General features: G+C 40.7%; 1 protein-coding gene across 2 annotated transcripts in view; it reads left to right on the top strand.

Annotated features, from left to right (window-relative positions):
• The window catches only part of GRIK2 (glutamate ionotropic receptor kainate type subunit 2), a 655,273-nt gene that overhangs the window by 363,274 nt on the left and 276,941 nt on the right, over window positions 1–15,058 (top strand). For both annotated transcript variants that reach the window (XM_089530680.1, XM_089530679.1), the window contains exon 7: window positions 13,302–13,445. In XM_089530680.1, coding sequence (XP_089386806.1) covers window positions 13,302–13,445 — 144 coding nt within the window. The remainder of the gene's footprint in view (window positions 1–13,301; window positions 13,446–15,058) is intronic.

Here is a 15,058-nt window from a genome sequence, read left to right as displayed (position 1 = left end):
CCATAGAAAATAATTATATCTATCAAACTGAACACAAATAGGTGAAATAATTTTATGATTTGTACCTTCCTTTTCTTTGGTAGTTTTATGGAAATGCCAATAACTTAGCATGTTCTTGGCAGAGATGGAAGAAATATGCAGAAATAGTTGTCTCTTCTGGGGGAATCAAGGATACTGATGAATATGTGCAGGATTTTTTTCTGTGCAAGAGCACCCTTTCCATTTGGAGGCTATCCAAAACAGGCTTTGCTTATTCCCCTAGGTTGTGCAACCCCAAATGGACCATTATTCTGAAAGAAAAGAGGATACAGAGGTGGGCCTAGGTCAGAAACCTTTAAAGTTTCATGGAGAAGGGGACAGTGATCTATATTTAAAAAAGAGAGAGTCCTAAAAGTTGATATATGAGCTAAAGAACAATTATTTTAACCGATTTCTATGTATTTTTATTGCCTCTTGGTAATATTCCTCCAAAGTTAGACTGACTTGGAAATAAGCCCAGTTACTTTATTATTATTTTGAAAAGAGCTTTGCTTATTTCCAGTTCAGTTCACTGTGAGCTGAGATTGTTGAAGTTTTGGACAGTGCTAACATATACAACCCACCCACCCCGGCTTTGTTGGGGTTGGTATCACCTAGTGTGGAAGCTGATCCTCATGGGCAAAGAAAGGAGAGGTGTGGCTTACTCTCAAGGTATACATGGTTTCCAGTCACATGGAAAGTGTTAAGAACGTGCACCTGAATACATTCCAGAATCTTGCTTCAGACATTGGTTTTGAAAAACAAGGTATGGAAGTGAATCTGTGAAGAATAGGCACATTAGAGAGGGTCCAGACCCCCATGAATATATGATATGAACACATGGCAGGGAAACGTCTAAAAGGAGAGATTAATACATTGTTATAATGAATGCAGAATAAATAAACCATTCTGATCATGTTACATATTACATATTATCTCCTTGTGAGTGGATATAGAGAAATGACATATACTTAGAATTTCTACAGTACAAGCAAGTATTGAAGTATAAGGAGAAGAATGTATTTATTAGTTCTGTGTTTTTAAAAATCTTAATGATAAATAATTTCAAAAAGGGACAAGGTGGGATGGGAAGAAGGTGTTTAAAGGGGATTTCAGACATATTAAATATTTTTCTCTAAGTATATGTTTTTATTTATTTAGTAAATGTTCTAGGGAAACAAAGCAAATTTGCTTTGCAAAATAGCAAGACTAAACTAAATTGATTACATATACAGCTCAAATACCAAGTGCTTTAGAGGATCTTATTTATGCATGTACGTATTTAATTTATTAGCCCTCCCTATATATATCTATATCTATAGATAGATATATCCTGGCTATCTCCTATATAGAGCCTAAATCATTTATCCCATACATTAAAACAATATGGCTAAAATAGTCTGAAATACAAAAATCAAAAATGCATTAAATACAGTCCATTTAAAAACATTAAAATAGCTAAAAGCACATTGAAGCCTCTTTAACACATTAAGAGTCAGTATACCTGGTTCAGCACACATCTTCAAAACTATCACACAACTCTGTAGAATTAAACCACTGTCTCATATTCTCCTCTGTATTTGAAAGATTTGCTAGAGGAGAAAATGTCATTGAATCAGACTCCATCTGGGCTCATAAAACTGAAACCGTAGCTTTAAATCCATATGCTACTGGCTTAATATGACTTCATTAAAATTTTGTTCAGGAAATGCAGTGGTAAGGGCCGAAAACAGAGTTAAAGGACCCATATTAGCCTCACTTGGATCACTGGAAGACTAACCTTCAGTGCCCAGATTTTTAAGATAAAGAAGAAAACACTCATCTTTGTGTACATTGTAACTGATATAAGATTTACAGGTGAATACAAAGCATGGGAGGTGGGGAGAAAATAATTTGTTACAGCTTCAAATGACTTCAACTGATGAGGAAACATAGGCCCTATACTGACAGCCAAAAGCGTCATCCTGGGGCCAATTTTAGGGCTCCGGAGGGCTGGGTGTCCATACGCGCCCATGCACCATCTTGCCAGCACCCCGCCCACATGGGGCACACAACTATAATGCGTGGGCATTTGCACGCCCAAATGGCACTCGCTCAGTGTCAATACATGTGAGCACCATTATGGTGCTCCTAAAAAGAAGCTGCTCTAGGCGGCTTCTTTTTAGGGTGTGCCTCGGTGTCATGCTGTGGGGTTGGTGCGGTGCTGACGAGGGGCAAAAATCAGCGCCATGGAGGTGCCTGTCTGTATCCTCCCATACTTCCTGACATTTCATTGGATTTGCTCCTGGAAAACACTATGACCATTTAATCCCCTTCTCCCAGATCTTAACCCTTCTCTGTGAAATCATATCTTGCCAAAGATATACAGTGGATCCTTGTTATACGCTGTGGTTTGGTTCCAAGATCCCCCGTGTGTAACAAAATCCGTGTATGCTCAAGTCCCATTAAGTATAATGACATAGCAAAATGGTGTCCCTAATAAAAAATGGAACATCAAAGTAAATTTATACCTTTTTGGAACATTTTCAAACCATGTATGCTGAAATCCGTGTATAAGAAGGGCCGACTGTAGATGGAAATGCTTTCTTGATTTGGGGTTTTTGGTCATGCTTAAACCTATTACCATGAGAACAGATATTGCTTCCTTTTCAAAACTAATAGAAGACTACACAATTAATTGGTAATGACTGTAAATTCCTAGTCCTGTAGGCCTTTTCTGAGGCCTTGCCCCACGTATCCTGCCCTGCAGCTGCCACCTTTATCTCAGTCCCCATTTCCATGCTATAATGGCTGTCTGCACAGGCAGCTCACTGACCCTCCCAGTGTCTGCTGCTGCCGCCATGGGTTACTCACTTGTTTGGTCAGAACTCTTAACATGATTGTGCAAACTGCGTTGCACTATGCTGAAACTGTGCACCTGGATGGCCACCAAAGAAGCAACATGAAGCTCTGTGCAGGCTGGAGAACTCCTTTTCCCTCTCCCAGAAGTGGCAAAGAAGACAACACGCTGATATCTCTCAAGGAGGCACTTTACTTCTGGTTGCACTGTATATACTCTCGTTCTCTCTGACAAAGTTACTTGCATAACACACAGCACAATCAACCCACACTGTACAAAGAGACTCCACCTCTTAAATATATGTTCCAGGCTTGGGCACTTTGTCAGCCTCTTCCTGCTGTGTTACATATTTACAGTTCCCCATTGTAGTATGACTTTGCACCTTTCAGCCTATGATGTCACCTCCTGCGACTCAGCACAGCTCAGTTGCTGACTCATCATAGCTCCTGAATGACCAAAGATAACCCCTTCACCTTTGTCTCACATCTGGACATTTTCCCTTAGGGCCTATTCCTAAAAGATGCCCAGTGATGGTAATATGCTGGGTCACCTCAGAACAAATGACCTGCTGTCATGCCCAGCCTGGAAGATGACTCAGAGGACTCAGAGGATGAGCCAGAGCCTTTGGGACCTGAGCCTGCAATTGGGGAGCAGGTCCTAGCTCTGCTGTAGCAGAGTCTGGGGCCTCTCCAAAGGTTCAGCACTCAAGTCTGCCCATGGTCGAGTCTGTGGACATAGAGAAGGATCAGGGAAATGTGCCTACCTTCAGGGAGGATCAAGCTGAAAAGTAGGGCCTTCAAAGGTCACAGAGGCTTTATCAGAAACAAGCTGCAAATCAGACACACCTAAACGCCTGCTGCCTGCCTATTTTGGCAGTTGGAGCATGTGCAGTTGCCAGTGATTATCTGACCTTCTTGATGAAAGACTCTGTCTCTAGCTCCTGAATCCTTGCTTCTTGGACTGCTGACCCATCTTGATTATCTGGAACCCTTGACCTTGGACCGCCTTATTGACCTACCTATCTGATACCCTGGACCTCGGATGTCTCGACAACTCTTTTGGTAATACCTCTTGTGATACTGCACTTAGACTCAAAGACTTTGGCGGGATACAAACCGCCGCTTTGCGGCGCTTCCCCGCCGCCGCCGTTTGCTCCGAGCGGGAGCTGCAGCAGTCAAACCGCGCGGCTCCCGCGCGGAGCAAAAAAGAAGCTCCATTTCGGAGCTTCTTTTTGCGGCGCCTCTATGATGTCGCGAGGTGCCTGGCGCGGACTCGCGACGTCATAGGCGCCGCGACACGTCTGGACGCTATGCGTCCAGTACGTAAAGATGGCGGCGCCCATGTAGAAGGGGCGCCGCCATCTTGTACGTATAGGATACATACTAGGGTTAGGGGGGTGCGGAAGCACCGCCCCTTCCTAACCCTAGTACGTATCCTATACGTACTATATGGCGGTTTGTATCCCGCCATTGTTACTTGGCTCTGGCTCTGCCAGTCAGGGATTTGTTTGTTTGGGAGCTGAGTTGGCTTTATCAGCCATTTGGCCACTTTCCAGGACACCCGCAGCGGCAGTAGATGTGCCAGATGGTCCAGTACTACACAAGTGCAGACAATCACAGTGTTGCAGGAACAGAAGGCTCCAGATCTTTCCAGAAGTTTTGGAACAACAAGTACAATCATAGAATCATAGAGTTTGAAGAGGCCACAAGGACCATCTAATCCAACCCCTGTCATGAAGGAATACACAATCAAAGCATTCCCAACTCCCAGAGGATGGCCATCCAGCTTCTTCTGGACACACTCCAGCTTATCAACTTCCTTTTTGAACTGTGTTGTCCGGAACTGGACATGGTATTCCAACTGAGGCCTGACCAAAGCAAAATAGAGTGGCACTATTTCTTCCCTTGATCTAGACACTATATTCTATTGATGCAGCCTAGGATCATATTGACATTTTTAGCTGTTGTATCACACAGTTGATTTGTGTTCAGATTGTGGTCTACTAAGACTCTTAGGCCCATTATAGACGTGCATAAAGTACGTCCTGGGGACGTACTAGGGTTAGGGAAAGTGCGTGCCTTATGTATGCACCTAACCCTAGTACGTCCCCAGGACGTACAAAATGGCGGCGCCCTATACACATGGCGCTGCATTACAACGTCACAAATGCACCGCCTCCAAATGGGGCGGCGTGGACATAATGTTGTCGCGCTGTGCGAGGGTGCATAGAGCGCCCTTTCCACGGCATGAGAAGGAGCTCCGAAACGGAGCTCCTTTCGTGGTTTGTGTTGCTGGTGCAGCCTTTAGATGGCTGCGCCAACAATGCAAGGGAGAAAGGGGCCGAGTGGCCCCTTCCTCCTCCTCCCCACCACCATCGGGTGTCCTTGGGGCATGAAGCATGAAGCCCCAAGGACACCCCTTTCCAGGCCGTGGGGAAGCGGCCTTTTGCCGCTTCCCCACGGCCTGGAAAGTGGTGGATCGGGGCCTCGGAGGCTGCCGTTCTGGCAGCTGAGGCCCTGATCCTATGGGGAAAGGGGCGGGAACAGGCCACCCCAAATGGGCAGTCTGTAAACTGCCATAGATCCTTTTTATTCAACTGTTGTCAAGCTAGGTGTCACACAGCTTATATCTGACCCTTTAACTTTTTTTTTTTTTTTGCCTAGGTGTGGCACCTTACATTTCTCCCTGTTGAAATTCATTTTGTAGTTTTGAGCCAGCTGTCTAATCTGCTAAAGTCTGATCCTGTCTTCTGGACTATTAGCTGCTAATCTTAATTTGGTGTCATATGAAAATTTGATAAGCATGCTCTCTGTTCTTTCATCCAAGTAGTTGATAAAGATGTTGAATAGCACTAGGCTCAGGACCAAACCCTGTGGCACCCCACTAGTTATATCTCTCCAGGATGAAGAGGAGCCATTAGTGAGCAACCTGTGAGTTCAGTCTGTCAACCAACTACAGATACAATTATTTTAATTCATTTTAACCTTGTTATGTTCTGGCTGTGTTGTGGGACATGCCAGATGTCATCTGGACTGCCAGCACCAGGACCAGGTTTGGGCCATGCATCCTCCAAGTAGGAAAATGCCAGAAAAGGGGGGGGGGGGTTTGCCCCATTCAGACAAGTTGATGCTGTGCATTACAACCTTGCCACATTGGCCCTGTAACAGCATGATGTGCACATTTTCACCTGCATTTATTCTGTTATCATCACCCTCATTTACTCCACTTTGTGCTTCATGGCTGGTTTGGTTCGATGTATTTTTTTTTTTAAAAAAAATAGCCGTAATCTATTACAGCATGATGGCATATGGCATACCTATAATTGTCCAAATCTTTCATAAAAAGAGGTGCTATAGGTAGAGAAATAGACCACACCATCCTCCACCATTTTTTTTATTTGTTTCTCCTGTGGAAGACAAATGTGCTTATCAGATTAGTCAATTGTTTCAGGATGTCCTGTTCAAAACTGCTTTGCTCATACCTAATTATGCTGTAATAATATGATCACATCCTTACAATGCACCCATCACTGCTCAGAGCTCACACTGGAGATTATCATAAGAGAGGGACAGCGTTATTCTCCCATCCTTAAACTTGGCTAATTGTGCGACTGGGGGACAAAGATTAATAATAATAGTAATAATAATAATAATAATAATAATTTGTTTTATTTATATACCGCTATTCCAAAGATCATAGCGGTGAACAGCAAGTAAGCTAATTAGCAAGTAAGCTAATTTGCCCCCAACAGTCTGGGTACACATTTTAGCGACCTCGGAAGGATGCAAGCCTGAGTCGAGCTTGGGCCCTTTTGCTGGTCTTGAACTCGCAATCTTGTGGTTTTGAGTGAATGGCTGCAGTACAGGCATTTAACCACTGCGTCACCAGGGCTCCTGCCTCCATGTGCTTCTGTCATCCTTTTCCCATGTGTAAAGTGTTATGGAGCTATCCCTGCACACTTCTCCCATCATTAAAGTGTCATGGCGCCATCATTTGGTATTAAGGGGAGTTACCGTTAATACCAAATGATGGCTCCATTACTCTTTACCAACAGGAGAAATGTGTGGGGATGGCTCCATGACACTTTACTCATGGGAGAAGTATGTGGAGTGTGATCTCCAATCGCTCAACTAGCAGACTTTTAAGATGCACACCAAACCCACTAAAAGATCATTCTCACTATAAAATGGAATGAGACACCTATACTCAGTTTGGCTACTGAATCAAAGCAGGAAAGGGGATCATTAAAAGGTTATTTTTAGTATAAAAAATTATGTTCCTAATAAATGTACATCACAGTACCAGGAGAACCATGGGACCATGCAGTAATGCTGAAAAAAAGGTGGGACCATACCTGCTTATGGTGATATAACAACACTGTGTGATAAGGACCCAGAAGATGGATTAGGATCCCATTGACTATACATTTTGACTCAGTTACCAATGCAATGCTTCAGTTATTATTTTGTTCTGATGATAAATGCATACAGATATAGTTTCATTCTTGAGAATGAAGAACTGAAAGTGGAATCAATAAGAATAATTACTGAAAATATCCTAAATAATTAAATAAAGACATATGCTTTATTAGAAGGGAATTTAACAGTACACTCCATTAAATATCATCCTGATTATTATAATTAATCCATGGGACTGTCTCTTGTACTGAAGTCTATATATCTCAGGAGGCTTTAATTAGTGAAGATATTAGTTAATTAAAATAATCATATTTGCCTATTAACATTTTAAGTGAAAAATGGTGGGTTTAATAATCTAAATTCTAGCTATTTCTTAATTGTCCCTTTCTTGAGCAACTAACCATTCTTTTATACTGATAAATCAAGAATACATAGCATTTGTAGATTAAGGTTTGAAAGAATCTAGGATTTGTGATGGTAAGAGCTAAAGTAGGATTTTGTCTCTGAGGAGTAAGCACTTCTTTTGAAGTATTAAAAGAAGAAAGAATATTATCCTGAAAGAAGTATCCATCCTAAATTAATGTCATGCTGAGGCATTTTCAGTAGAAACCTAAAAATGCAGTTTATATTTTCTGCATCTTAAAATTGTAACACTTCATCTAACTGGAAATTTACTGACACAATAGTTGTGCATTTGCTGCAGAAGAAATCAAGGTCAGAAGACTCTCACATCAGTACTTTCAGTCCTCTATTTGAAGGACTTTTAGAGGACAATAGGTTTGTCCATCCCATGTCAAATTTCAGGATAAGTAGTCAGAAAAAGTATCGAGTAACAACCACAGTGCATGCTTAGCATTTACACAGACTGCAGGCTTTTGTGTTATTTTTTTAAAATTCCATTTGAAAGATAGCAATTATTTCTAAATAAATCTATACTGTATATAAATTAGCACATAAATATTTAATGCAAATATGTATCCTGTTTTGATCAGTGGGTCAACATTGGCATTTCGTAGTAGGATAACACCCCACACTCAAAGGCTGTCCCAAGATAAGAGAAGAAATCTACAGGCCAGTCAGCATGAATTTAATACCTGGAGAAATCATAGAATTTATTATACAGAAATATATCTGCTAGTATCTTGATTACAGCACAGTGATCAGTAAAAACCAGCATGGGTATGTTAAGAACAAATCCTGACAAACAACTATGATACAGTATCTTTTTAAAATCATGTTTAGTAGATTTAGAATCCTGTGGGTGTCATTCGTCTAGATTTCAGCAAAGCATTTGATAAAGTCCCCCATAATATTTTGATTGGTGAACTAATTAAATATAGGATACACAGAAACACCATTAAATAAATTTATAATTGGTTGGAAAACTATACTCTCAGAGCTGTCATCAGTGGTTGTGCCTCATACTGGAATGCCTCAGAGTTCTGTCCCAGGGACATTACTCTTCAACATTTTTATCAGTTACTTAGATGGCAAGGTGGAGGCACTCCTTATCAAGTTTGCAGATGATACAAAACTGGGAAGGATAGCATACAGAATTGAAAAGGGCCTAAATAAACTAGAAAATAGGGCAGAAATTAATAAAATGAAATTCAATCGAGACAAATGCAAAATTCTTCATTCAGGCCTCAAAACCAAAATGCACATATATGGGAGGGCAATACACAGTTCAACTGTAGTACAAGCAAAAAGACTATGGGATTATTGTTGGTCATAAATTGAACATGACCTGCAGTTGATGCTGTAGCAAAACATGGGAATGCTATTTTAGTCTGCATTAATAGAAGAATAGTTTCCAAGTCAAGGGAAGTAATAGTCCCAATAGATTATGTTCTGGTTAGGCATCATCTGGAGTAATGTGTGTAGTTCTAGATGCCTCATTTTAAGGATATAGACATGTTGGAGCAGGTTCAGGGAAGGACAGCAAGGATGATAAGAGGTGTTCAGAGCAAAACATATGAGGAAAGGCTGAAGGAGCTGGTCATGTTGAGCCTGGTGAAGAGAAGATGGCCTGTTCTTTGTTGCCTCAGAGGGTAGGACCAGGTCTAACAACTTTAAGCTGCAGGAGGGTAGATTTCAGCTGAACAATAGAAGAAACACCTCAACATTAGGAGGAACTTCCTGACAGTTAGGGCTGTTCGAAAGTGGAACACACTCACTGTGAGAGTGGTGGAGTCTCCTTCCTTGGAAGTCTTTAAACAGAGGCTGGAAGGCTGTCAGGTAGGCTTTGATTGAGAGTTCCTGCATGGCAGGGGGTTGGATTGGATGGCCCTTGTGGTCTCTTACAACTCTACGATTCTGTGATTCTATGACAGTAAAAGTGGTTTAACAATGGAATGAATAATCTAGATATGTGGTGGGGTCTCTTGTCTCTGGACGTCTTCAAAAAGAGGCTGGACAGCTACCTGCTTTCAATGTTCTGGCTGGAAGTCCTGCAATGAGCAGGGGGTTGGATGGCCCACGAGGCCACTTCCAATTCCATATTTCCATGATTCTATGATTTTATGATTCCAAGAAGGAAAAGAAGAAATGTTTTGAACATGTAGAGAATTTTGTTCACATGATTCCTCTTTTCTTTCTTCCCAGGCCTGAAACTTGGCTTGGGCAGGCTGGAAAAAAGCAGATAAATATGAGATAAGGAATCCTTTCCTTTTGAGAAATTGGTTTGCTTAACCAGAGTCTGGAGTTATAGGGGATACTGGACTACAATGGCCCAAAACAGACAGGACAAAAGGGCCACTGTTAGGTTGCAATGGAGGTGTGGCATTTATATGACACATGCCCCGAACATGGCTGGAAGCTGCACCAAGCTTGCCCCAATCCAGAAGAGTCAGATCAAAAAGGAGTTGGGGGGGAACGCTCCTTTTTAAAATTTAACAGCCTACCTTACCTTGCCATATAAGCCATATAGGGACTGTGCAGACCACCTCCATTTTCTCCAGATCAGGGCTGTGGCAACTGCACGCCACAGCCCAGATCTGGCCTTTCCAGGGCAGAAAAAAAAGCTGCAAAAAATGGCTTCTTTTTGCACCCTGGAAAGGGTGATAGCTGCAGCACTGTGGCTTTGAGGTGTTCCTTTGGCGCTGCATCATGTGGACGCAGCGCCAAAGGAGCGACTTAAAGCCATGTGCCATGTGGAGTGGCGTGCGGTGTCACGCTGCCTGGGGGTGGAGTCGGGGCATGCGTCATGTGGATGCAATGCCCTGACTCCACCTCCAGGCCAGACTTTAAGGCCTGTGTGCACAGCCCCATAGTCAACAAAGTGGCATTGGGAACATGTTAACTAGGAGATAATCAGACTGAGATCTCCTCTCTGATGATTTCTGTACTCTGTGGAAGGACTCCAGCCAGAGCGCCAAATTATATGTGTGAAATGAGTGGGATGTTACTTCCAGTTCACATTATTTATATCACTACATTTTTGTGTATCCAGGTAGGGTACAGTTGGATAGAATTGCTACTGAATTTTTATTTTAACACATAACCTTGAATTTCGAACTCCTGTTGTATTTCTAGAGTTATTAAAATATACATGTTTGGGTGAGCAAATGATTACAAATAGGATAATGATAGAGATTTATGAGAACATTCAGCAACATTTCTTCTGTGCCTTTGAGCTAGACGTGTAGGTTGTGCTTTTGTTTTATGATGTCTGCAAGAAAAGAGTGCTGCCTTGGCTTTAACTGGCATGAAATGCTGCCTCCAGGTTCTTAACTTACACAAAGCAGACTCAACATGTCATGACAGGTTTCAGGAGATATATTGGTTCCTACAAAGGTATCAAATTAGCCTTAAAAGCACTTTGAGTTATAAGTCAGTGAACAATTTGGGACAACTGATGTTTTGACAGAAGTAAAAGTCTGAGTGCAGCACTAGATGCTCCAGGAATTATGTGATGCTGTTCTACAAGCTATTTCTAACCTAAGATTTATCCCCTTTTTGGTTTTGAAATGGCACCACAGGAGACTCATTTACATCTAAACTTATGTTTTCTCTTTTAGCACCAACTTATGGTCTATAACAGTGGAGAACACTTTTGCATTTTTATGTTTTGTTTTATTGTAAAATGAGTTGGGATTCATTTGCATAAAAAGAAATGGAAGAAATGCAATCTGTATTATGCTCTGTTAAAACAAATCCAGTAATCTCCAGGCTTCCTATCATTAATGACCTCATTTCACAGATCACTAATTTTGTCAATGAGGAGCAGCAACAGGTCCTTTTATGTAAATCATGTTGCCTTACAGATCTCATATCCCAGTCTATGAAGGTGCCTTCTCAGTTCAAGACAAAAGCTTGAGCATGCATGTTACACTCGTCATGGGCCTAATCCCTGCCTCAAGGACACCACACATGTAAACACACACATCATACACACTTATTTGTGATTGGGACAGTTTTTTTCTGTCACAATAAGGACTGATACAGATTATCAGGACATCCACATGCATTCTGCCCACTTACCACCTCTTGGTTCCTTTTACAAGTAGAATCAGGGTGGCCAAACAAATAAAAATTACCAGGCACTGTGATTTCTTTATTGTGGCATTTGAACCATAGACACACTCTCACACAAGCCAGACTCATAAAGCAGCAATAAAACAAGGCTTATCTTAGAACGGATTTGGTAAAATAAATGATGTCGCGCCAGCATACATGTTATATTCATTATATGAAAGCAAACTTGTGAGGAAGATGTGCTGGCTGGAAAGTCTTAAGGCTTCTCCTAGGACATAATTCTTTGCTAATTTTGTTCTCATAGGAAGCCATGTGTAATATTAGAAATTTTCTTCTTGCTGTGCAATTGTTCAAGACTATTTCCAATCTGGTGCAGAATTCATACTTTTTTTTAACAACAACAAAAAAAAAAAAAAAAAAAAAAAAGGAAAAAAGAAAAAGAAAAAAATTCTGTGCAGGAAAGAGCATTTTCTGCATCAAAAATAATATTTTTGTGCAGGGATACTGTTTTTTGTGCAGAAAAGGCTCTTTCCTGCAGAAAAAGTGCAAATTTTGTGTAGAATAATTCCTGAAATTTGAACATTTTTGCAATCCAGGAGTCTCCACTTCCGGATTTCCTGACACTTAATGAACATGTTTTTAAATTACTTTTCAAATACTACCAGGTTATTTTTTTTTTTTGGGGGGGGGGCATACTCATGAAAGGCAGAGAAATCTGAGACGAGTACAGAAATTAAACACAAGGAATTTGTTTCTTATTATTTTCTTCTCAGCAATAAAACTAAAATGTATTACTTTTTTCCATTTTCTATGACAATAAAAATAAGGAGGAAAGTAGCTAGTCAGTCTTTCCCCTTTCTGATTGTAATTTCTGTATTTCCCAGCTTTGTTTGTTTGTTGACAAGCCTTCAGAATTTTGATTAGTGCAATGTGTATCTAGAGGCAGTATGTATCTACACTACACAAGTACAGCTGTCTAATCCCACTTTAACTGCCATGGCTCTGACCAGTGGGATTCTTGGATTTGCAGTATAGTGAGTTAAGAATTGTGTGCTAGAGAGCTCTGGTCTCCTCTCTTCTACCAACACAGAATTCTAAGTACTATGCCAAATTACAAATCTCAGGTTTCCAATAGTTACGAAGCAGTGAAACTGCTGGAACTGTTTACCTCAGGTACATTCTTTGGATCAAAGTCTTTGCAAGCATAAATGAGAAATAGAAAATATCTGACATCCAGATGTTTGTCTACAACTTGCATCATCTCTTACTCTTGTCTGTGCTTATCATACTACGTTTCCAATCTGAACTCCCCCACCCCACCATGCTTTTCTTGTTCAGTAGGATAAGAAAAAGACATAGCCAGTAATTATATCTTTGAAAGTAATGTGTACTTTGACCCGTAGCAGCAATGGTTTTGTTTAATAAGCCAATTATACTATAATTCATTTCTTCTGTGAAGAGCAGAGGCATGAAGGACATGTCTTTCCCTTTCGTGTGCCACACGCTTTCCGTTGGTCACTTTCACAGCATTGCTTGCATTTTCATTTCAGACGGACGCAGCTTTAATGTATGATGCTGTTCATGTGGTGTCAGTGGCTGTCCAGCAGTTCCCACAGATGACTGTCAGTTCGTTACAGTGTAATCGGCACAAACCATGGCGCTTTGGGACCCGCTTCATGAATCTCATTAAAGAGGTACATCACTAACAAAATCCGCTCTGCTTGGTCTTTCTCTGTTGTCCATCAGTAGAAATTCAGATCTGCAACCTTTTTTTTTTTTTTTTTTTTTTTGCTTTGAGGTTTGTAGTCAAGATAAATATGTCCATTTGCAGACAGTTTGCAGTGAAATGTCCAATAAGGCACAAAAGCCATAAGAGGTTGTATAATGAACAAGGAATGTCATTTTGCTATGCTAGGCGATATCATCTCAGCTAATCATAACAATATAAAATATAAGCACAACAGTATGTTCCTGCTTACATTTTTTGATGCTAAACTTTTCAATGTCCTTTTTACTTTGTCAAATGTCTCCAAACATTCTCCACTTTCCTGTGCTTTAATAGCATCTACATTTTAAGACTTGATTACTTTTACAATTACCTCAAATTATCCTCAATATAAGCCTGTCGTTTTACAAATTAATCTGTAAAAATGAATATAATTGGATGATGTAAAGGTAAGCACTGTTGATTGTTTAACACCTAGTCTTATGGAACTGCATTTTCTGTTCTTGTAAGCACTGAGATTTTGCCAGTTACATAGATTGATTTGGAGGTACAGGGTCAAATTCAAAGTTTGTTTTGGACCCCAAAGGAGATCTTCAATATGAAAATAGTATTAACATTCTCAGCTTTCACATGGTAACAGTGTCTTCACTGTTGTCAGAAAATGACCATTACAAGGGCAGAAGGTACTGCTGGAAATGACAAGCAAGCAAACAGTAACAAAGCAAATACAAAATCAGACGTTTTTCTCTGAAGGAGTAAATAAACAAAAGCCAGGATCTGTAAAGCAGCAATAATGACTTTGTGGCAAAAAACAAAAAACAAACAAACAAACAAAAAAACCCTTTTCATTGTAAGTCCATGTTAGTAAAATATATGGTGATATCTCTTTTACACCTTTTGCCCAAAATCCAGTTAGCAGCCTTTTTTTAAAAAATAAGTGATGCATAAACATGTATTTTAACATAGGATGGAGAAGCAAACATTCCATTCCAAAGCAATAAACCAAGGATACATCTGTACTGTAGAAATAATACAGTTTGACTCCATTTTAACTGCTGTTGCTTCATTATTATTATTATTTATATAGCGCTGTAGATTTGTACATAAAAACAATAAATATAAAAGAGAAAACCTGCCTATGGTGTACAATCTAAGAAATAATAGGATAATACATATAAAATACATAGCAATACAGGAAATGGTTCAATAAAACAGGCAACAAAAAGAGCATCAAACAGCAAATGATAATCACGCAATGCCTGGGAATGCTTCTCTGAACAAGATGGTCTTCAACTCTGTTTTAAAGCTGGTTAAAGAAGTGATGGCCCTTGCTCGTGGGGGAAGAAGGTTCCAGGAGTGAGGGGCAGCAAGTGAAAAGAGGCGAATCCGGGATGGGGGCAGAGGAAATCCTGGGCTGGAACAGCTGACCTTGACTACTAGAACAGAGGGCCCAAGTGGGAAGGTGAGGAGAAAGAAGGTCTGATAAGTAAGGAGGGGCCAGCCCATGGAGGGCATTAAACGTTGACAGCAGGAGCTTATACTGAATATAGAAAGGGAGGGGGAGCCAGTGAAGGGATGCCA

This window comes from Sceloporus occidentalis, unplaced genomic scaffold (genome assembly GCF_023333645.1).
Source record: "Sceloporus occidentalis isolate IW3139 unplaced genomic scaffold, rSceOcc1.0.p SCAF_6, whole genome shotgun sequence".
In the NCBI taxonomy this organism is placed as follows: domain Eukaryota; kingdom Metazoa; phylum Chordata; class Lepidosauria; order Squamata; family Phrynosomatidae; genus Sceloporus; species Sceloporus occidentalis.
Note: the sequence above shows the minus strand (reverse complement) of the source record. Positions and strands in the feature narration are given on the sequence as shown.